At 40.0% G+C, this 21,073-nt stretch overlaps 3 protein-coding genes across 7 annotated transcripts in view; 1 reads left to right on the top strand and 2 right to left on the bottom strand.

The window, feature by feature from the left end:
* LOC114463209 (low-density lipoprotein receptor-related protein 1-like) overlaps positions 1 to 7,532 on the top strand; it is a 153,196-nt gene extending 145,664 nt beyond the window's left edge. Inside the window, 8 exon segments of the mRNA XM_028446583.1 lie at positions 1 to 32; positions 105 to 266; positions 1,581 to 1,764; positions 1,897 to 2,004; positions 2,098 to 2,171; positions 2,255 to 2,348; positions 5,627 to 5,771; positions 5,900 to 7,532. The exon segment at positions 1 to 32 is cut by the window's left edge and continues 142 nt beyond it. Coding sequence (XP_028302384.1) covers positions 1 to 32; positions 105 to 266; positions 1,581 to 1,764; positions 1,897 to 2,004; positions 2,098 to 2,171; positions 2,255 to 2,348; positions 5,627 to 5,771; positions 5,900 to 6,040 — 940 coding nt within the window. The 3' untranslated portion in view covers positions 6,041 to 7,532.
* On the bottom strand, positions 7,071 to 15,108 carry LOC114463188 (uncharacterized). 4 transcript variants are annotated; one of them, XM_028446545.1, is made up of 7 exons: positions 15,035 to 15,108; positions 14,730 to 14,772; positions 14,571 to 14,612; positions 11,143 to 11,347; positions 9,733 to 11,045; positions 9,398 to 9,650; positions 7,071 to 7,304 (listed from the first exon to the last, which is right to left on the bottom strand). In XM_028446545.1, coding segments are annotated over exons 2-7 (1,842 nt in total). In that variant the 5' UTR covers positions 14,757 to 14,772; positions 15,035 to 15,108; the 3' UTR covers positions 7,071 to 7,302. The 4 variants fall into 4 exon arrangements, with proteins under 4 accessions (XP_028302346.1, XP_028302345.1, XP_028302342.1 ...); XM_028446544.1 differs by lacking the exons at positions 7,071 to 7,304; positions 15,035 to 15,108 and adding exons at positions 8,997 to 9,338; positions 14,876 to 15,028 and having other exon boundaries at positions 9,433 to 9,650; XM_028446541.1 differs by lacking the exon at positions 7,071 to 7,304 and adding an exon at positions 8,999 to 9,338 and having other exon boundaries at positions 9,433 to 9,650.
* A 1,788-nt stretch (positions 15,109 to 16,896) lies between these two features.
* Positions 16,897 to 21,073, bottom strand: part of esyt1b (extended synaptotagmin-like protein 1b) — a 35,783-nt gene continuing 31,606 nt past the window's right edge. The window contains exons 44-52 of one of the 2 annotated variants that reach the window (XM_028446521.1): positions 20,619 to 20,714; positions 20,463 to 20,534; positions 20,302 to 20,385; positions 20,073 to 20,219; positions 18,971 to 19,113; positions 18,751 to 18,882; positions 18,582 to 18,684; positions 17,585 to 17,634; positions 16,897 to 17,505 (exon numbers count right to left, since the gene is read on the bottom strand). In XM_028446521.1, coding sequence (XP_028302322.1) covers positions 17,478 to 17,505; positions 17,585 to 17,634; positions 18,582 to 18,684; positions 18,751 to 18,882; positions 18,971 to 19,113; positions 20,073 to 20,219; positions 20,302 to 20,385; positions 20,463 to 20,534; positions 20,619 to 20,714 — 855 coding nt within the window. In that variant the 3' untranslated portion in view covers positions 16,897 to 17,477. The remainder of the gene's footprint in view (positions 17,506 to 17,584; positions 17,635 to 18,581; positions 18,685 to 18,750; positions 18,883 to 18,970; positions 19,114 to 20,072; positions 20,220 to 20,301; positions 20,386 to 20,462; positions 20,535 to 20,618; positions 20,715 to 21,073) is intronic. The other variant, XM_028446522.1, reaches the window with a different exon arrangement.

The raw sequence follows: 21,073 nt of genomic DNA, 5'->3' as shown, positions 1-21,073 counted from the left end.
GAATGGAGGCACTTGTACACCTTCACCCACAGGTAAAACATGAACGATGCCCGCTGTGTCAGAGGTTACCTTCACACTTCTGCTACTCTGTGGTTCTCTTGCAGGTTCTCCCACCTGCCGATGCCTGACAGGATTTACAGGACCCACCTGTAACCTGCACACCTGTGCTAATTATTGTAAAAATGGAGGCAATTGTAGCGTAAGTGTAGGAAACCAGCCAACCTGTCGCTGTCCTCTGGACTACCTCGGAGACCGATGCCAGTACAGTGAGTGTTCATGCTGTGTTCCTACATTACAGCCTTTAAAGGGCACCTGTAGTGAAAATGTGTATAACAAAACATGTGTACAATGTATTTCCAATAAACAACTATGTGCACCTTTGTATAAGAAAACAGATTAAAAAAGCTTTTGTTTTGTTTAGCTTTTGTATATTTTGGCATAAACTATGGGGAGCCGCCATTTTGGACAGGATATGATGCACTTTCATTGATCAGCCCGGCCTGTTGCTTTAAATAAATGGTGTAACAAGTCTGTTTACATTGTGGGAAGTGTAGTTTTTCTGTAAGCTGTCAGCGCTAAGCAGCCATTGTATCCATTCCATCAGTGAGAAAAGTGCACCATCCTGGTTATATGTTACGAGAGGATTAAATGTCACCTTTCTCACCAGTTCCCTGCTTCTTGTATGCGGCCGTGCACCCCCTCAGCATGCAGAATTAGCCTAACGGACAGAGCTGTTGTTAGCAGCAGAAACGGCTGTGTAGTTAGGTGTTGGAAGTGCAAAAATATGGTCAGCAACTGTGATGAAAGCTGCGTGAAAGGATATCTGTTCATGGGCGGGAAGATGTGCCAAGGAGGATCAGCACCTGACGGCGCCCTAACAAACAAGTAACAGCTCATCATTTAGTCACATGGGAATAAGAGGGATCAATCTGGTGGGGGTGTGGTTATTGCCATGATAACCGCCCAGGTAAGCAGAAACGTAGTAGTGCTCTGAACAAGTACATTTACAGGCTGCATTGAGACTTTCTGTGAAGTAATTCTGTCGGGACCGCATAACTTTGGCGTGGTGCCCATCAGCTTAGCCCATTAGCTTAGCACACAGATCCATCTCAGAGCAGCTCAGCTTGAAGCGCTCCTCGCATATCACCAAATTTAGCCCAAACGGAAATGTTTTAAGTGTGTATCCCGTACCGATATTGTGGAGCCAACGTCTGGTTAACTCTGACTTAGTGTCGTTATTTGGCTTAGAGACGCAAAATAAATGTTTCTGTGGGGGTTTTCTTTGGTTGTTATAGCAACCATTGGCTTTACTCGCCATCGTTCAGAAACTGTAGATCAACAGAATAAAGCTAACGGGAATCAATGAACGTGCGTCATATTTTGACCAAAATGGCGGCTCTCCATAGTTTAAGCCTGAAGACATAAAATTGTTCTAAAAAGTCCTTTTAATGTGTTTTTTTAATAAAATACATATTTTAATTTCATTAATGAGCGACCACACCCTATGGACCGTAATGTTACTGCTACGTTGCAGTCTTACGCGTGTGTGTGTGTGTGTGTGTGTGTGTGTGTGTGGACAGAAAGCTGTGCAGGCTACTGCTTGAACCAAGGCACATGTCTGCAGAGTGACAATGGCTCCAAGCGGTGCCGCTGTCTGCCCCAGTACACGGGCAGCTTGTGTGAGGTGGACAGGTGTCACTACTGCCGTGATGGTGAATGTATTCCCAGCAATGGTTTCAGGTCCACAGGGGACTTCATGTGCCGGTAAGGAATGTGTCTACTCTGTACACTGCAGCAAATAAGAGTCTGTTGACTCCACATTTTCTGCCTGACAAACTCTCAGACACAAAAAGAGACTCATCTGTCGTTTGTTGTTTTTTTCTGTGTTTCCATCAGCTGCACAAATGGCCGAGTCCAACCCAGCTGCTACACGTGCGACACAAACGAGTACTGTGCAAACGGTCAGTGCTCTAAGAACCCCGCCACGCATCTACCGGAGTGCAGGTGAGCATGTGTGTAATCACTGTTCTGGGTTGCCTTTACAAACAAAAATCGATTGTTACTCAGCACATAGGACTTTTTGCTGTGTGTGTTTAGGTGCTCTCCAGGGTGGACGGGGCATCGCTGTGAGTCCGTGGCCAGCAACAGTGACGACTCACATTCAGGCGGACGTAAGATGACATTTTCTAAAATTCCGACATATTTGACTTTATTTTCTGTGCAGCAGCAGTAAATTTCACACGTGTTTCCACAGGCACAGCATCTATTGTTATTCCCGTGCTCCTCCTGATACTCCTGCTCCTCCTGGCTGCAGGGACGTTAGTCTGGTATAAAAGAAGGATGAGAGGGTGAGTTGCAATAAAACGAACCACCTCTCTTGTTTCCTCAGCTTCTCCTTCATTTCCCCCTCTGCCTCTGTAATGGCATCTCTTCTGCTCCTCAGGTCTAGCCGGCCCAATAAAACCGGCTCAAGGTGCTTGCGGTAACTTTTTCTAGGATTCCACTTTGCCATTCATTACCGTGTTTACATTGTGATGTTTTGTTTTTCCTTTGACTTTAAGCCTGGGTCACTGTGCAGTGTTTGGTACTGTGATGAATGTATGCTGAGAGTTACATTCCCCTCTCCTCCGACAGTAATAGTCTTCTTTAATGGAGTGTTCACACCGAACACGTTGAAAGCGTCAAAAGCGGCAGGTGTACGGTCACAATATATGGTGGACGCGCTTGTACGGCGCGTTTTGAAGCTTTTCGCGCAGTGGACGCTTTTGACGTCCGGCGCCTCCAACGGGGTCGACGCTGGAATTGGGATTGTTGAATTTTTGGGGCATATCGCGGCGCGTTGACCAATCAGGAGCGTTCCCCAACCAGAGACAGATGGACAGGCACTCTTCTGCTGGCATAGAGCGCCTGTAGGTCGTCGAACTGGGTACGGGAGAGTCCGGTTAATCCAGAAACGACGCCAAGGCGCAAATAAAGCCAAGCCACTCTCTGAATAATGTAGAGCCGATGAACGGGAGTCGGAGGCGGCGTGTTCAGCAAGGAACACCAGACTTTATTCTCCATTCAACCACACTTCCCTATAGCCCTCTAACATCACAGTGCGCACACTGAGTCACACCAAAATACATCCGACCGGAAACACCGCCTTCTCAAAACAATGTTCCCCACCACTTTACAGTCACTGGGTGAATTATGAACTTTACTGATCGCCACAATATCATCCATTGTATGAACACCACCGGCAACAGAGAAGTCCCTCCCCTTGATGCGCGTCCCGAGCATCTTCGACGATGGTGACAAGTGTCTGTATTCACTGAGCACAAGCGTCAAAATACGCACACGATTTTGACGCCCAAAACGCTTTTGGTGTGAACGTACCATAAGGGTTGAGTCATCGAGAAGGTGCAATGAAAACATCTGTCTGTGTGGTACTAGTGCTGTAGATGTATCATGGGGTGGGTTTTTTTTACCATGTGCATATTTGTATTGTGTTGTTGTGGTGTAAACAGAGGGATGCATTTTCTTAAGCTCAAGGTGGAAAATGCAGCTTGACCATCCTCTCGACGTGTTAATGCCAGATGTTGGATTATCCATAGTCTGTGTTTGGGTTTAACCGGGTGCCTGTGCTGTGGCTTTGGCATTAGTGGCAATATAAGTGATGTAATTCTTCTCTGTTTCCTCCATAAAGTGTTTCTATATCTGAGTTCCAACCAGTGATGTACGGTCAGGTTCACGGCTGGTGAGGCACTGACTTTTCTAGATTTACTGTGTGCGCAACAGTTGCGTATACAGCATTTTTAACAACTTTAAAACAACACTTTTTTATTTGTTACGGTACTACCGTCATTTACTCTGAGGTCGTACAGAAGTAGGAGAATCTTTGGCTCAAAGGCGCCCCCTACAAGAGGCAAAAGTACCGCCTGCCTTACTCAGTGCCTTTTAATTGCTTTTTAATGATCGATCAGTGCCAATAAACATGTTACACATACATATTATATACAATTATCCAGATTTTTATTGTCATTTTCAATGTAACGTCTAAATCATGGAAAGTCAGTGTATGTACTGTAATAAGCGTGTAATAAATACAAGCAACTTGCGTTAATTGGCCTGTATGCCAGCAAAGTTCATAAGACATCATGCAATCCAGGTGTTAGTGGAAGAGGCCAGTATTGAATATAATAAGCGAATGCGAATCCAAGCAGGAGAAAGATCATATGGAAGGCTCTCTGTGAGAAACTTAATGCTGTGGGGCAAACGAGGCAAACGGCTGATAAAGTCGACTATAGATAAATGAAGGAGGAATAGCTCATCGAACATTTTTTATATCATTCTGATTTAATAATTCCACAAATGTTGACTCGGCAGGAAAGCTCTTTCCCTTCCATCGCCTATTTGTCATCTTCCGACAATAACTGCAGCCATCTGTGAGTAAAGCTGACAGTTATCACTGAACTGTCCAACCTGGTGAACAAATCAGTCAAACGGTTCCCACAATTCAGTTTCATTGTAAATAAATATGTTTGCATCGTCTTATGATTTTCAGTGCACCATAGTAGATCCACACAGATTACACATTCATTAAAGGCAAACCACGAAAATAAATCGCTTGTCAATTCGTGTACCCTTCGTTCTTTGGTTATCCTGTTTTAAAACCAAATCAAAATAACAAATAAACGGTGTGGTTATTTTGTTTTACTGACTTAAAACCAAAACAGAAATACAGAAACATCACAAACCAGATAAGCAGCATTTTTCTGTTTAAAAAAACATCTTGTTCTGTTTGTGAGATATTTGGTTATTTATGGGGAAATTAGAGCAAGAACTGGAGTTCACCACACCTGTTCCCTGGTCCTGGACCAGGTCTCTGCACACAATAGGTCTGTTTAAGAATTATTTAATTAGTTTTCTGGTCCTGCTCTTGTTTTCATGCAGTATGTAGGTGTTTCACGTTTATGTTTTTTTTTTTATGGTGTTTCGGTCCAAATAGTATCCAAATAAACAGGTGACTGACTATCGACTATGAGGCTGGCATGAGGAACAATAGATGTTAGAACTTCTACCATTTGACACTTTGGCAAAAACAATTACACAGATATTGTTTTTGCATCTTTTAATACCGTGAGCCACTAACGGCAGCCACCAACACACACAAGAAGAAACAAGGAACACCAGTAGATTCATTACACCACCTGTCTGATTCCAAAACAGAAAAAGACTGATGGTCTGGTTTTTTATTTTTCTGTATTTCTGTTTTGGTTTTGACTTAGTAAAACAAAATAACCACACTGTTTATTTGTTCTTTTGATTTAGTTTTAAAACGGAATAACCAAAAAACAAAGGGTACATGGATTTTTGTCTTATTTACTTATTTATTGTTTTGACAGACTCTATCCGTGATGTGCCCTGTTCGTAGATCAACCGCACGCTATCCTTTCATAAATCAGGCCCTACGTATCTCATCTTTGTATTTGATTTATTTTTTTATCCTTGTTTGTTTTATTAACTCTTTATGATTAGAGGTGACACTTGGCCTCCTATGCTTCCCCCTGACCGTACATCACTGCTCTGCACTCCTTCTGCACAGTGACTGAACTTCTAACTGTGCCGGTGCTGTTTTATGCAGAGCCAAGGGCTTTCAGCACCAGAGGATGACCAACGGGGCCATGAACGTTGAGATCGGAAACCCTGCTTACAAGATCTATGAGGGCGAACCCGACGACGATGCTGGGGAGCTGCTGGACGCAGACTTCACACTAGACCCAGATAAGGTTCTTCATCACACCCTGTACACATACTGTATATTCAAACCTCCTGAACATGATCCAATACAAAGGTTAAAGGGATGGTTCCTGACGCCGCACCAGTTGAGAATCACTGAACTTTTCTCTGTTTGCAGCCAACCAACTTCACAAACCCAGTGTACGCCACTCTGTATATGGGAGCTCACAACAGTCGTAACTCCTTGGCCAGCACAGATGAAAAGAAGGAGCTGCTGTCACGTGGAGACGAGGAGCCTCTGGTGGACCCACTGGCATAGAGTTATCTATGGGCCTTGATCACTCTATTCCATACACACTATTCTTGCCTTTCAAAGTCAAATTAAACACACACAAACACACACAAGAAAAGATAAGGTGTGAGAAAACCCATTTTAAAATGTGTCAACACTGTATAAAATGTACAAAATGAAGGACTACTTTTGTATGTGATTGCAGTATTATATTTTGTGCTTTTAAGATTCCTCCAGTCACAAAACCAATACCAATTTTCTATGAGAGATTTTTCATCTACACTTTGTCCCTCACCCTTTTCCCCCCAAATAGCCACTACCTCTGAGCAAAAATGAAATGGAAACTACAAAATCTGTCATTTGAGCAAGTCTAGTTTTTTATTTTTGTATGAATTGTATAGAAAAAGAAAAACACAGTGTTTCATTTCACCAGTGCCAACTGTTTTACTGTTTGTGACTTTGAGCGGGAAAAGTAAAACTCAAAGTACGTAAAGAGTATCACAGATTTGTTAGAGCACCGTTTGTGTGTATAGCACATGTACAATGGCCATGTTTGACACCAACTGCAGTATTTCCACCCGCTTAGCTTACTCTCAAAGGATGGTGTGGTTTCCCTGCACAGAAGATCACTTGTAATAGTAAAGTGTATAATGTAGTGTAAGTATATGGTCTGATGTATAGCTGAGTTATCTCATTAGATCGGCGTGTGTGTGATTGTGGAGTTGGACAGGAGAGAAGTTGGCTTAAGATGAATCATTCCAGGCACAGGGATGGGCGGAGTTTACATAAGGTAAAGGGTGGTGGTGTGACAGAAGATGGTGAGAGAGCTGCTACTGTTTGCTCGTAACAAGTGTCTTCCTCCTAAAGGAAAATAGGCTGCATTTTGTGCTTCACTGTGGAAAGCTTTCAACATGCCTGCTTGTCTTTTACGTCTCTGCTAAAAACTGGATCCCATCCTTCCATCTGTGTCTGCCTTTAGAAGATCAAAGTCTGTGCGCTCACACTCTCCAAAAGATGCAGTATTAAGTGCATTACGTTCAGTTGGTCCTGACTTTCTTCTCTGTCTGGTATTTGAGTTTCCTTTGTGCAATGCTGCTGCTAATGCCACCACTTCTGGTCATGCTGACACATCTGTGTACTTTATCCTCCGTCCAAAAACCGTTGCCTTCTGTGTCAGCCATATCTTAATGCATGTGGAAAGTAACAAAGTTTTCAGTGTAACAATGGTACCGACTTTTTATTTTGCTTACCTGTGAGAGTGTCAGCTTCATGCTGTTGTGTAAGTTTCGTCCTTAAATGAGAGAGAAGTACAATCATTTTACTGACAGCGTTTTTGCATTTTCACAATTGTCTTTAGATTTGATCCTTTTTTTGTTTTTCAAAATGACACATAGCTTTTATAGTACACAATGCATGGAGGCTCAGACTTTACTCTGAAATGAGAGAAATGTTTAATTTTTGCTGGAGTACTTTACAAACTAAATAACAGATATTGTTATAAATAAAGTTGGAAAAGCTGTACAGAAAGCCTGTGACTGTTTTGATGTTTCATCCATGGGGGCTTTTCCACAGAGACACTTTCATCACAGCAGGGCCACGAACGTGACTGAGCCGAGGGCCACATGATTAACATTTGTCAGCATTTAGAATAATGACCCATCCGAGCATTAACACAGGAAACAACAATGAGTTTGTGATGTAGTGAATTTTTGTTCTCATTTTGTATTTTTGTCGTCACTTCTTTGTTATTGTGTTGTTATTTATGTCTATTATTCTGTCATTTTGTTTGTTTTTGGAGTAATTATGTGCATTTTGTTGCGGTTTTTTGTGTTTTTTTTTTTTTGTTTGGAGTTTTTGGAGTCATTTTTGTCTTGTATTTTTCTGTCTTTTTGTCGTCTTGTGTTTTAGGAGTTTTTTCCTGTTTTTATGATTAATTTTGTGCATGTCATTTTGTATTATTTGGAGTCATTTTTGTGTGTTGTGTATTTTTCTGTTTCTCCAAAAATAGTATTGTGCCCCATTTGATCACAAATCTGCCAGTCTGTTATTAACTGATAGGGGACACACTTTGTTTGGAATATCTCTAAAAAAATATTTGCCGTAATTGAATTGTGGTAATTTCACTCACATATGGGGAAGCCTTTGAAACAGGTACCGTACGTTTTTCGATGACCCACAGCAGAGTGAAGAAAAGAGAGCAAATCACAGCAGATCTTAATAAAAATTGAGTTTTTAAACTTCACAGAAGATATTGACTTATACCTACTATATATATTGTATATTTCCAATACAACGCGCATCAATTTGTGGCCTGAAATTGCGTCACGCACCCATTTATAGTGGATTGCAGGCAATAAAAATGTATTTTACAAACTAAGAGGTTGATTTTTACACACTGTACCATATTGTTTTTTTTTTCTTTTTAAACTTTACTTTTAGATTAATTTATGTTGAATTTTGAGATTAATTGATTTATGACAAATTCCAATCAACATGCTGAATTTTCCTATATTTAAATTTTCTAAATCAAAAATGAAAATCTCAACATGCTAAAGCATTTTGGTTACATTGTTATAAAGACATCACATGTATATGCCAATGTGTGCTGTATATATAAAACAGAAATGTCGTTATATTTTGTCACTGCCATTTAGTTCAGCGTAAACTCAACACTAGGAACAGTAATGACAAAATATGTCATTTAAACAATGAATCATTAAATGGTTGTTGTCCTGGGTTGACGGGTTTCTCCCACCATCAAAAAACATAAATGTTAATAGAAGAACACGTGTGTTTATGTTTTCCATTGTGATTGACTTGTGCCCCGCCTCTCTTTCAATGCTGCCATAATCAACATATCATGTGAACCATTGGGGTTAATCACATGCCTTTATTTTTCATCAGCAAGTCAGTGGTTGAACAGAATTTACTTTTGGCACAAGAACAAAGAGCATGTGTAGCAACAGGAAGCAACAATACTGACAGATCTATATTATATATCTGTATGGATGAAAAATGTTCACTCCTATCATTCGTTTACAATCTGCAAAAAAAAAAAGACTAAATGAAGCAATCATAGTATTTACAATAAACTTTAACAAAATAATTTCAAAATTTGTTTGACGATAACCATGCTTTTATATCCCATAACTAGCAATCACAAAAAACACATGTTGAAAGTATTGCTCGTGACAACACCACACATCATCCTAAATCTGTTTGGATTTGACTCCTGGCAAATATGACTGCAAGTCATCACATGATGCCTTTGGCCTTCAGCTCCTCTTTGACACGGGTCAGGTAATCTGGATCAGGATATCCATATCTGTGAAAATTCATATTTAAAGAGTGAAAGTTAGAGAAAGGGTGAAGAAGTGAACTTACAGAAATTATAGAGAAGCATTTCTTCATCAAGATACCGTTCTTTTCCTCCATGAATGGATGTCTTGTGGTGAATATCATTCCAGGTCACCTGGTTGTCGTACCCAGTTGTCCTGGATGTACCGACGGTAAAAATCAGCTTCTGTGCAAATGCTCTCTCCAGCAGATGAAGGACTTTGTTGCCCTCTTTGTTGTCTGGAAGGAATGCGACCCTGTTTAAACCTGTGAAAAACTGCCCAGGGTTTGGATGTTTTTCCTGCAAAGTGCAAAAGAGTTGGGTATAAACTACTTTGATACGTATAACTTTAAATTAGCTCATTTTACTTCAGTTGCATTACCGTCTGCCTTCCATTTGGAATACAATAGGTGATTGTTATTCTTCCACAGTTTGGGTATCCAGGAAGGCTATGGGGAGACTTTGCGTAGTCCATGGTTCCGTCTGGCTGGTTTCCCTCCACCAGCCCAAAAACATTTCTGCACAAGGGACAAATGGGTCCCATCGATTCTTTAGATTGCTCCAGACAATCCTTACAAAACTCGTGTTTGCACACGAGCATTATCTTATCTGTGAATGTGCTCATGCATATGGAACAGTTATCTTCACTCCCCGCTGATGGTACATCATTGTTGTGCATGCTGTCTGCTGACTCTTCATCCAACACGGTACCACCGGAGGCTTGGCTTAGCTTACAGTCGTTGTTTGAGTCGGTTAGTGCGTGTGGGCTGGTGTTTAGAAGAGATGTTGCAGTCTTCTGATGTAGGCGAAGCAGAGCTCTGATGGCGTGGCTCTCCATAGATGCATTCCCTCCAGCTCTGTTGAAGCGAGCTCTAACAGTGACTGTGCCAAGATCAGAGACCGAGACTTTGAAGTCTACATTAAACTTTGACTTGATGATTTCCACTTGGTTAGCAGAGGAAGAGCTCATCTGTTTCCAGCTGCCCTCATCTAAGGTGAGTCCATCCTTAAGAAGGTGATCTTTGATGGTCATTTTAAACGTTGGTGAAGCTTCTTCGTTTATGGAGGGATCTCCAAGGGAGGAGGTTGTATTTACTGTCTGTGTTGAGGTTAATGAGCATTGACTAAACACACTTTGACTTTCTTGTGGCCCAAATACATGGATACCTGCAGCAGCAACTGTAAAAAACAGCTTTTTCTCTTTTTCCTTGATGATCGTCAAAGCATTGTTCCACTGATCCGAATCCACGTATTTGAGAGGAACATTTTTGCTGTTGCCTCCACATTCAGTAAAACACTTTTGAACAAGGTTACAGTATTCCTCCTGGGCTTTGCTTGGGTTTCCATTCTCCTTTTTTGCTTTAAAGAACACATGGATCTCTGATGTCATCTCGACATCATTCTTTTTCAATATCTGATTAAGCTCTTCCTGGTACATGTGCTGTACGCACCAGTAGATAAGATCACTCACAATGGAGCATGACTCAGACTGCTCTGGCTGCTCAGACTGCTCTGGCTGCTCAGACTGCTTAGGCTTCTCAGGCTGCTTAGGCTTCTCAGGCTGCTTAGGGTCTGTCAGTAAGGCAGTCGCTCCCTCTGACTCCAGACTAATAGACAAGATGGTGACCTCAGCCTGCTTTTTCCCACTTTTATTCTTCAAAGTTGTTCCAAGCAATTCCTGAAGCTCAGCCAAGCCTTAATGAAAACAACACAAAGTAGAATTAGAGACTCCTAACTTTAACCAGAGGGGTTATGTGAGATTTACAGTAGCAAACAAAACCCAATACAACACCTGGAGGAGGTGTAACCATTATCACAACGATGTCTTCATTTGGCGGTTCCACAACAGAGCAGTCTGTGTTTTTATCCTTTCCGTTGAACCAAGTCTGAAGACGTTTTTCAATAATTGTCTTCTTTTTTGGAACGGGCACATCCTCCGACCAACTCATCGAGAGCTTGAGTCGAATCCAATCTTTGCCCAATGATGAAGATTTCCCCTTCGAACAGAAAATGTACTACCTTATACCACCGCAAACCTTAAAACACTTTCAAGCATTTGTGAACAATGCAACAACATTCCTAATACAGTAGTCCCTTGTTTATCGCGGGGGTTACGTTCTAAAAATAACACGCAATAGGCAAAATCTGCAAAGTAGTCAGATTTTTTTTTTACAATTATTATACGTTTTAAGGCTTTACACACTTTTCTCAGACATGAATTAACATTTCTCTCTTGTTTAAACAATCTCAAAGTTCAAACCTTTGTAGATTTTAAAACATAAACCTGTTTTCAAACATACAGCACTTCAGAGTCACACTGTTAGCGATCAGACATTGATGCCGAACACATTCTGAGTCTTTGTTGACGATGACGTCAGGCCGTCAACACGGACACCGGTCTGTTCATCCATTCAACCATGGAGTAGAAGCTGTGTGTGACCACCTGGAGCTGTATGATACGGCCTTTATAACCAGGACCGGACTAGGAAGGATTAGGTGTGGAGGAGAATCAGCGAGGAGGTGGTAGTAGCAGGTAAAAGTTCTCTCTGTAGCACTGAGCTAGGTTAGCATTAGCCGCTAATCACACCAGCTTTTTTCACTGGTGGTTTGTGAGAGGAGAAAAAAGAGCACAGTTCCACGCTTCAGCAGGCTGTGTACTGTAAAAAAAATCTGCGAAACACCGAGGCCGCGAAAGGTGAACCGTGATAGAGCGAGGGACTACTGTATAACCAGCCACTTTTAAAATACAGACAGTTGTATATGCACATACACACAGAGATATAGAGTGGAAGGATTAAAAAATGCCTCAAGAATGAACCAAAAAAAGGAACAAATATTTGTTCAACATACTACTGATGACTGGGAAAAACAGCACTCACACGACAACGGCTAGCACAGGGCAAACCATACATAAACAATATGGATGTCCATGGTAATGTACATCCATATTGTTTATGTATGGTTTTCCCTGTTACAAGAGGGAGACGATCACAGCTTAAGTCAATTCTAAACTGGGAAAATGGGTTATACTGCAACATCAACTGGACTCTAGGTAATTTAAGTTGAGAGGTTTCAGAAGGATCACTCAACAGACATTTATATTTCAAAACACTTGCTGTATATTTACCCATATGTTTAATGGGGTATATTATATGTTTAATATGGTGTGATATCCTCCCAAAACTTGGTCAGGGTATATTTTGCGTCATATTGTCTTTCTTAGGTAGTTAATCATGTGGAATTAATAGGAATGATAATTCCTGTACATTTATATTTTTATTTTTGCAGGATATATACAGTAATGACATTTTGTCAATTATGAATAATTCTGTATTTTTATTGCTGCTACAAGACCATACGGCTGAACGAATAACCTGAATCGCATCGGTTTTAAGGTTTTCACTACTGCGATAACGTAACCTCAGGTGCTCGAGGTTTTTTCTTCCGTCTCCATCATTTGAGTGATATATATATGTTCACCAATCAGAAATGCCGAGAACCGCCTTCCTGGGCTGCTGGCCAATCAGAGTTAGTTACAGGTCTCCAGTGAGTCCCTCTCTCTTTTTTTTTGCTCTACGAGTCTGAGTGTGCTAACAACTACACTAGGGCTCTATAAAATCCACGTTAATGGAATCACGGAATCGAACAATGAAAACAGAATCGACTGTTTAACGCGGAAATTGACAAAATCGGGTTTAAACATCGTCACCGTGAGGGAAAGGACGTTTTTTTATGCGGAAATGTCCTTCCCACTCTTGTCTCGACCGCTTCGAACACCGTCTAAACTGGCCAAAAACCACTCAAATCATCCCTGACTCCTGCCAGAGCCGACCAGTGCCCGTTTAACTTCTGTCTGTAAAGCTCCACCCCTTTCTCATAGCGCTGCTGCGCTCCGTGAAAACAATGACTCGGCTTTAATCGGCTCATAGTGTTTAAACACCTCATCAGAGCTACAGAAGATCTGTGGATAAAGTTGTTCTGTTTATGTGAACGAGACCATCGATAGCAGTGATTGTAGAGTCTGAAACATCGTAGATTAATGATAACTTCTGATACTGTCAAATATTGTAGCCCCTAGTGGTGAAAAAACACTTCTTACACGTGATGTGTCATGCACATTTATTATTGTTTAATCATTACAGTCTGGATCGATGTCATCAGGATCATTTATATAAGGTTAATTTAGTTCTCATACATCTTTATATGACATGAATAATTGAAAAGGAGCAGTCAGAATAATCCATGTCAGTACAACTTATATCTACCTTTTTATTGTATCTTACTCATACTTACATTTTAATTTTTTTACAAATATTTTAGTTTAATTTTATTTTATTTTTGTTTCCTCACAGGAGTTAAAAACTAATATTTTCTGGAAAAATGTATTAATACTTCTAAAAAATTGATGCGGAAAACAGAATTTGGAAGAAAAAAAAATAAAACGCATATGCATTATAAATATATAGTATAAAATATTTTTAAAAATCGAATCAAAATCGCAATATCTGTCAGAAAAATCACACTTAGATTTTTTGTCAAAAATCGTGCAGCCCTACAAAACCATCAGAATAACTCTAATAAATTAATGTATCAGAGCATCAGTGAGACAATAAACAGATACAGGTGAATGTAATTTTGTTTCCAAGCAGTTTGCATGTTTTACTTTCATTTTAATGGTTTCAAAACTAGGAGTGGGAGTCTGGGACTTTTCTGTGTGGATTTTGCATGTTATCACCTTGTGTGCTTAAGTTATATAATAAAGGTACTCTTGTTTTCTATACACAAATATGTGCACATAGCATATACCAGTGATTGATAGCAGCACTATCAATCACTGGTTAAATGTATTATGAAATTTAACTGTATTACTCATGAAGCTAATTTTGTATTATCATTTTTTTAATTAATACTTTAAGTTATTAGTAAATTCTCATTTTTAGAGAAGGGGGTGGGATTAAATTAGTTTAGTAGTTTAGGTTTCTCTTCCTTTTGTAACGTTTGGGGTTTTGTTCTACCTACCTTTTTTTTTTTTTTTTTTTTACATACTGTGTCTTTATTTGCTGATATATTTATTTTGTCATACAATGTCTGAAACACACAAGGCGTTTTCCATTCCTATTCACTTAAAGCTTTAACACACACACACACACACACACACACACACACACACACACACACACACACGCACACACACACACACACACACACACACACACCTACCTCTATACTAGGTTGTGTATCAGCTTCACTGCCATCATAGGTCTACACCAACACAAAACATGTGTTAAACACTGTTATTAACACACTGTATATAGTTAATCATAAACTGTGAGCTATGGTTTATATTATTACAGTTTAATGGAGATCACAGTTACTTACGTCCATGGGCTCATCATTAGAAGCCATTTCAACAGTTCGTCTCCTTAAAAGCACAAAAGATGTGTTAAACAGTCAAAGAACACATGAACTGTAAACATCCGTGACCTTTAATGTGATAGAACCAACTAGAACTTGATCGACCTTACTTTCGCTTTCAGATTAATTCCACAACCCATGTTTCCTACTGTTTTCATTTCAGACCAGTTTAATAAAAACACTTCATGTACAATGTTAGCCGGTTAGCAGTGTCACTCGTTGTGCTCATATGTGAGAATAAAGGTGAGTTTGTGGTGATAACAACGTACCTGAGTCAAGCTGCTTCCGTTAGAGAAAGTGAAACCAAACTGTGACAGTAGCAGGTCCTCTGCTGTCCTGTAGGGGGAGACAAACGCACACAGAGCCCGCTGTGGGTCTATATTACAGTCCATATAAGGACTGAATCCTCCTCCTCCTCCTCCTCCTCCTCCTGGGATCCAAGGGGAATAAATATAGTTTTACTGTCTGGGTTTTGCAGTTAAATAGGAAAAGTAAATCAAGTTCAAATTATTATTAACAAGTATTCATCCTTCTCCTTCTCCTACTATTGCACTGTTTTAAATTTTTTAATTTTTACATTGTACTTTCCCTGCATGCCCCTGTGTTCCCATACCTGTAAGCTGCTGGAACTGTGAATTTCTCTTGGAGATGAATAAAGTATCTATCTATCTATCTATCTATCTATCTACTTCTTCTTCTTCTTCTTCTTTTTCTTCTTCTTCTTCTTCTTCTTTCTTCTTCGTCTTCTTCTTCTTCTTCTTCTTCTTCTTCTTCTTCTTCTTCTTCTTCTTCTTCTTCTTCTTCTTCTTCTTCTTCTTCTTCTTCTTCTTCTTCTTCTTCTTTCTTCTTCTTCTTCTTCTTCTTCTTCTCATCCTCATCCTCATCCTCATCCTCATCCTCATCCTCATCCTCATCCTCATCCTCATCCTCATCCTCATCCTCATCCTCATCCTCATCCTCATCCTCATCCTCCTTCTCATTCTTCTTCTTCTTCTCCTCCTTCTCATTCTTCAACAAATTTGAACCCTGGTTAAAGTGGCCTTTAAACTGAAAGATTTCTTCAAATATGTAACTAAATTGCATGAAACATAATAATTGTTTATCAAAGTAAAACGTGTGTTGGCCGGTAATGTAAACAAATAGCTAGCATGCTAGCTTCCAATTAGCTAACCCAAGTCATTTGCCAAATAAAAAGTCTGTACGCATTCAAAGACCAGTTTAGTAGCTCAAGATATATTTTACACACAGTTTCTTTTAATCCAGCATTGCCTTTTGTGGCGTAATCTCCATTTTTGTTCCCTAGTTTCCATCATCCTGTTCTAACTCATATGTCATTGGCTAGGCCAGAATGTTTTCTATGGAGTCCATTAATAACAAGTATCATAGCACAAGAGTCAAAAGAATAAAAACCGAAAACTAATGTTGACAACAGTGTTCTGAATGCAAGCTGTTTCTAAAGGTAATGTAATAACTGGTATACTTGATCCAGTTTACTTTACCCATCCTAATCAATACAAATTACAATGGATTATTGATATAATTTACAGTTAGAGAGTCCCTTGGTTTAGATTTTTTCTCTACTTGCTTTAGAGTATGGTTATCTGAAAGGCTCCATCAGTTTCCTTCAACAGTTTGAAGACACTAAATGTCAGGTTATCCAGACTTATTCCAGGAACCTGGAAAATTAACATGTACCGCTTATGCTGGAATTACAGTTTAACAATTATTGTGAGATTGTGTAATCTTTTATTACTTCTAAAAGTAATGTTAACTAGATTGTTCATTCCCAAGTAATTAATGTAGAAAATGGGTAGTATCCATCCACCATTCATTTATTTTCAACAGTTAATTTTATACACACTTTGGCTTTTACTTTGTAATAGTATTTCATATATAATTGGAATTATTATGTATGTCCCTGGACTGTTTTTTCTTTAAATTAGCCTGAAGCACTTCAGAACCCAGGAAGTGGGGGACGGACTCTGAGGGGACCACGTTGGACTCTCAGCGAGCTGGTGCTTTCTGTAAACTCCTTTGCTCGTCTTCAAATCGAACACCTCAGCTTTGGCTTGTGTCTCCTTCAATGCAGAACCCACTCCTTCAGCATTAATGAACAATTCACACATACAACTGTCTCTTTCCATCTTCTGACCCTTTATTTGATCACCCGTGTTTGCAAAAATATAGACAGAATAAAACATACTGCAGGTGGGAAATGTGAAACACACATGACAACAGAAATGTTTTAAGGCATCAACAAGAATTGGCAAAGTGCAACAGATTGCATAATGTGTTTCTAGCATAAGCGTGTTGTAAAACACAAGACTAAATACTGATATGGCATGAATGTCTATAAGAAATTTATAAAAACTTCAAACGCTTCAAACAAACACACATTGTAATGTGTTTTAGCAGCAATAACAATTTAAAGCAAACAAAGCAAAAGTGCACTCATTAGGAGTTTGTTCTTCATCCTGGTAAATTCAAGCATTGGTAACCTTCAATAACTCTATAAGCAACCTGGACTCTGTTTTCCTCTGCCTGTGTAGTGATGACTGAGGAGATATAGTCCACTTATATTTTGGGTTCATACAGAGCAAACTGGGTGGATGCAATGCATGCAATGCACGCGTAAGGCCTTTTATGCAGAAGTGAAGGAGAAGGCATCAGTGAGTACCGTCAGTGGCAAACCTGCTGAAAATATCTACCAGACTATTCAGTGTCGTCTTTCAGAGTGAACCTGGAACACACAAAGAGAGCACTTTCACAGTAACTCATTTTTTTCACTTTAATATTGTGAGAACAAATAATCTGCTCACCATTCTGTCACACCAGATCTCAGGTCCATCTGAGCCAATTCGATCTGCACCTAAAAAAATTAAGTGTCAATTATAATTATGTAATTGATAATTAATTACAATTATGACCTAGTTATTTTGTAATTATAGTTGAAAAACGTGTTGCTTTTGTAATCATAATTGAATTGTAATTGAGTTCAGATAATTCACTGTGTAATTGTAATTGGAAATGAAAATTCTATAAAAAGTGTCAATTACAATTTCATTAAATGCAAAACTGGTGAACCATGTTACAGTTCTTTGGCTTACACATCTGTAGTTACCAATTATTAAAGCAGAACTAAGTAACTTGCACTTAGTGCTCCCCCTAAAGGTCCCTTTTGATAATGTCACTGTCGTAAAAAAAAAACTCCCCATCCCCCCCCGTCGCCTGCCCCACCCCACAGCTACATGCGCTACCTCTCCCAAGACGGTAGCAACCGATCACTGAAAAATCCTAATACAACAGTGACACTAAGGGTGCTTTCACGCATATAGTCCCATGTGACCATGTGAACAGTATGAGGAAGAGAGACAAGTAAAATAAATAAATGGGAGTAATACGGTAGGGAGTGTGGAAATGTGTGTGATGTTTGTGTGCTGACAAAGTGGCTCTGAAAATGGATGGATGGAGGATAGATAGATAGATAGATAGATAGATAGATAGATAGATAGATGGATGGATATTTGTGTGTGTGCTGCCTGATGGAGCGCTGGGTTGTGAGTGTGTGTGCGTGCCTGTTGTCGTGACGACTGTGGCTGCTGTGTGTTGCTGCTGAGCTGTCACTGCATTACTGTGGAGTCATTAGAGATGCTAACAGAAAGCTAACACAAGAGGAAGGTTATATTTTATGGGATTATTTATTAAAGAGTCGGTAATTAATTGAATTTGAACTTAAGTAATTGAGAAAAATTATAATTGTAAATGTAATTTTAATTGGAAAAACATTCTCAGTCTACTACAAACCATCACGCTCACCTGTCCGATGACATCTTTGCTCCTGAATGAGGCGGAGTTATTTTTCACCGTCACACTGAGGCGCCTGAATCTCACCTCCTCCAGAGGAAGATCATACTCAAATCTGTAGAAGCATCATACAGTAATGATCCAACACACATCAATATATGCATTGACACAATTCCCGTACCTTTCGTTGTACTCAGGGTTGAGATCTTTCCTCCTCACTGCCGTCTTCCTCTTGGTGGCTTTGGCTTTGTCTGGCAGCAGCATGAGGGACACGTAGCTGTCGACAGCATCCTTACCTTGTGGGAGCAGACCTCTGGTACCAGGGGAAACAAAAGATAAGAAGGAATTGTTTTTTTTTTGGAGAAGCACAGCTACTGTGAACTCAGTTTGACTCCACCCACCTGCAGCTGAGGATGGTGACAATCAGCTTCCTCTCTTGTGCTGCATATGAAAGAGACAACTTCACCTGTCCGTTGCCAGGTCCTGAAGCAGCACAGGGCAGACTCCCAGCATCAATCAAATCCACCATTTTGGTTTCAAGAATCTGTGAAAAGAGGTGGAAACATTTGTTATGGATGAGGTTAGGAATGGTAAACTTTAGTTTGTCTGCCAGATGAATCTGTGTACCCTTCGTTCTGTGGTTATTCCGTTTGAAAACCAAATCAAAATAACAAAATACCGGTGTGGTTATTTTGTTTTACTGACTTAAAACCAAAACCGAAATAAAGACAAATCAAAAACCAGACAAGCAGCGTTTTTCTGTTATAAAATTAAATCTTGCTCTGTTTGTGAGATATTTGGATATTTGAGGGAAACTAGGACAAGAGCTTCATGTTTTAGGCTCACCACACAAAGAGGACCCACAGGCGGGGGGGGGATTTTTATTCCTACAAAAAAGAAGCATTGCATAAGTCACATTACTGATTGACTGGTGAATTGAAACTTTATTAATACATAAATAAATCACAACAAAAAAAGCACAGACATGTGATTAAAGGAACCAGAGGTGGTGTAATGAATCTAATGGTGCTCCTTGTTTCTTGTGATTAACTTCTGTGTGATGACAGCTGTTGTTAGCGGCTAGCGGTATTATAACGTGCAAAATAAATATTTTTACTGCCCAAAAAAAAGCTGTGTAATTGTTTTTGCAAAAGTATCAAATGGTAGAAGTTCTAACATCTATTGTTCCTCACACCAGCCTCAAAGTCGATAGTCTGTTTATTTGGAAACTATTTAGACCATTCTGTTGGCTCTGACATAATGTGACGTGCTTGAGCTCTTGCTCTAATTTCCCCGTTAATAGCCAAATATCTCACAAACAGATCAAGATTTTTTTTAAGATTTTAAAACAGAAAAACGCTGCTTTTCTGGTTTTTGTGGTTTCTGTTTTGGTTTTAAGCCAGTAAAACAAAATAACCACACTGTTACTTTGTCTTTTTGATTTGGTTTTAAAACTGAATAACTACAGAACGAAGGGTACAACACGGATTCAGATTGTCTCACCTTAAGCTCGGCTCTCAACAGGATGCAACTCTCGGGCAAGGCGCCATCCAGAGGAAACCACTGGTCAAGCACCAGCTGAGGCTCTGCTAGCAGGTCACGGACAGGAACTACCAGAGATCCCATTGGCTGGTCCCAGCCACTGGATAACTGCAATAGCAATCATAATGTTATCCCATGCATGTGAAGGTGATTGATTGAGAAACAGTCGAGGGAAATGCAAATGAATTACCTTCACTACAAGTATCTGTTTGGGGTCAGTGATGAGGAAATGGAAAGCCTCATTCCACTGAGGAGCAGTACTGCGCTCACACAGCTGCAAAGAAGCAACCAAACGATGATATTTCACTCTGCTGATACAAAGTTTAACATAACTGCATTTTCGAGGCTCACTTTGGTTTTATAGGACGTCTGGCCGAGAACCAGTTCAGCTCCTGCTTTGGGTTCTTTACCGCTCTTCTTCATCTATAAAAGTAGTGAAACCCAAGCTGTTAGGTATATAGAATCAGTGCTGGGAACTGAAGCACAGATAAAGTGAGGGTGACTCACGGGTAATGAATGCGCTGCTTCGATGTGGACAAAAAGCAAGGCTGCAGAGGAGATTGCTTTGTTCTGATAGGTTTGGAGAGATTGGAGCTGCAGCACCTGATATATGAAGCACAGCAACATGTCACAAAACATGCAAACAAACTGTGTAGAGACTAAAAAAGTAATGGCTTCCATCTTCTCTCTTTGACTTCTCAAAGACCTTCACCTTCCTGGTTTTTACTGGTCATCATGCAGGGGTGGACAGGCCATCTACAGTCCAGTCCGCTACTTTTTTGTCTTTTTTGAAGAGAGTGGAAGCAGATATGGTAACAGGTGGCCAAAAATGGTCCAAAACTGGCAAAAACATGGCAAGAAAAGAGTAAAAAGCGACTAAAATGGGCCAAAAGCAGTCAAGAATGGCCAACAATGGGCAGATAAAGAGGAACCAGGTGGTATGTAATGGAAAAGGGTAGCTT

The sequence above is a fragment of the Gouania willdenowi genome, chromosome 5 (genome assembly GCF_900634775.1).
Source record: "Gouania willdenowi chromosome 5, fGouWil2.1, whole genome shotgun sequence".
Taxonomy (NCBI): domain Eukaryota; kingdom Metazoa; phylum Chordata; class Actinopteri; order Blenniiformes; family Gobiesocidae; genus Gouania; species Gouania willdenowi.
Note: the sequence above shows the minus strand (reverse complement) of the source record. Positions and strands in the feature narration are given on the sequence as shown.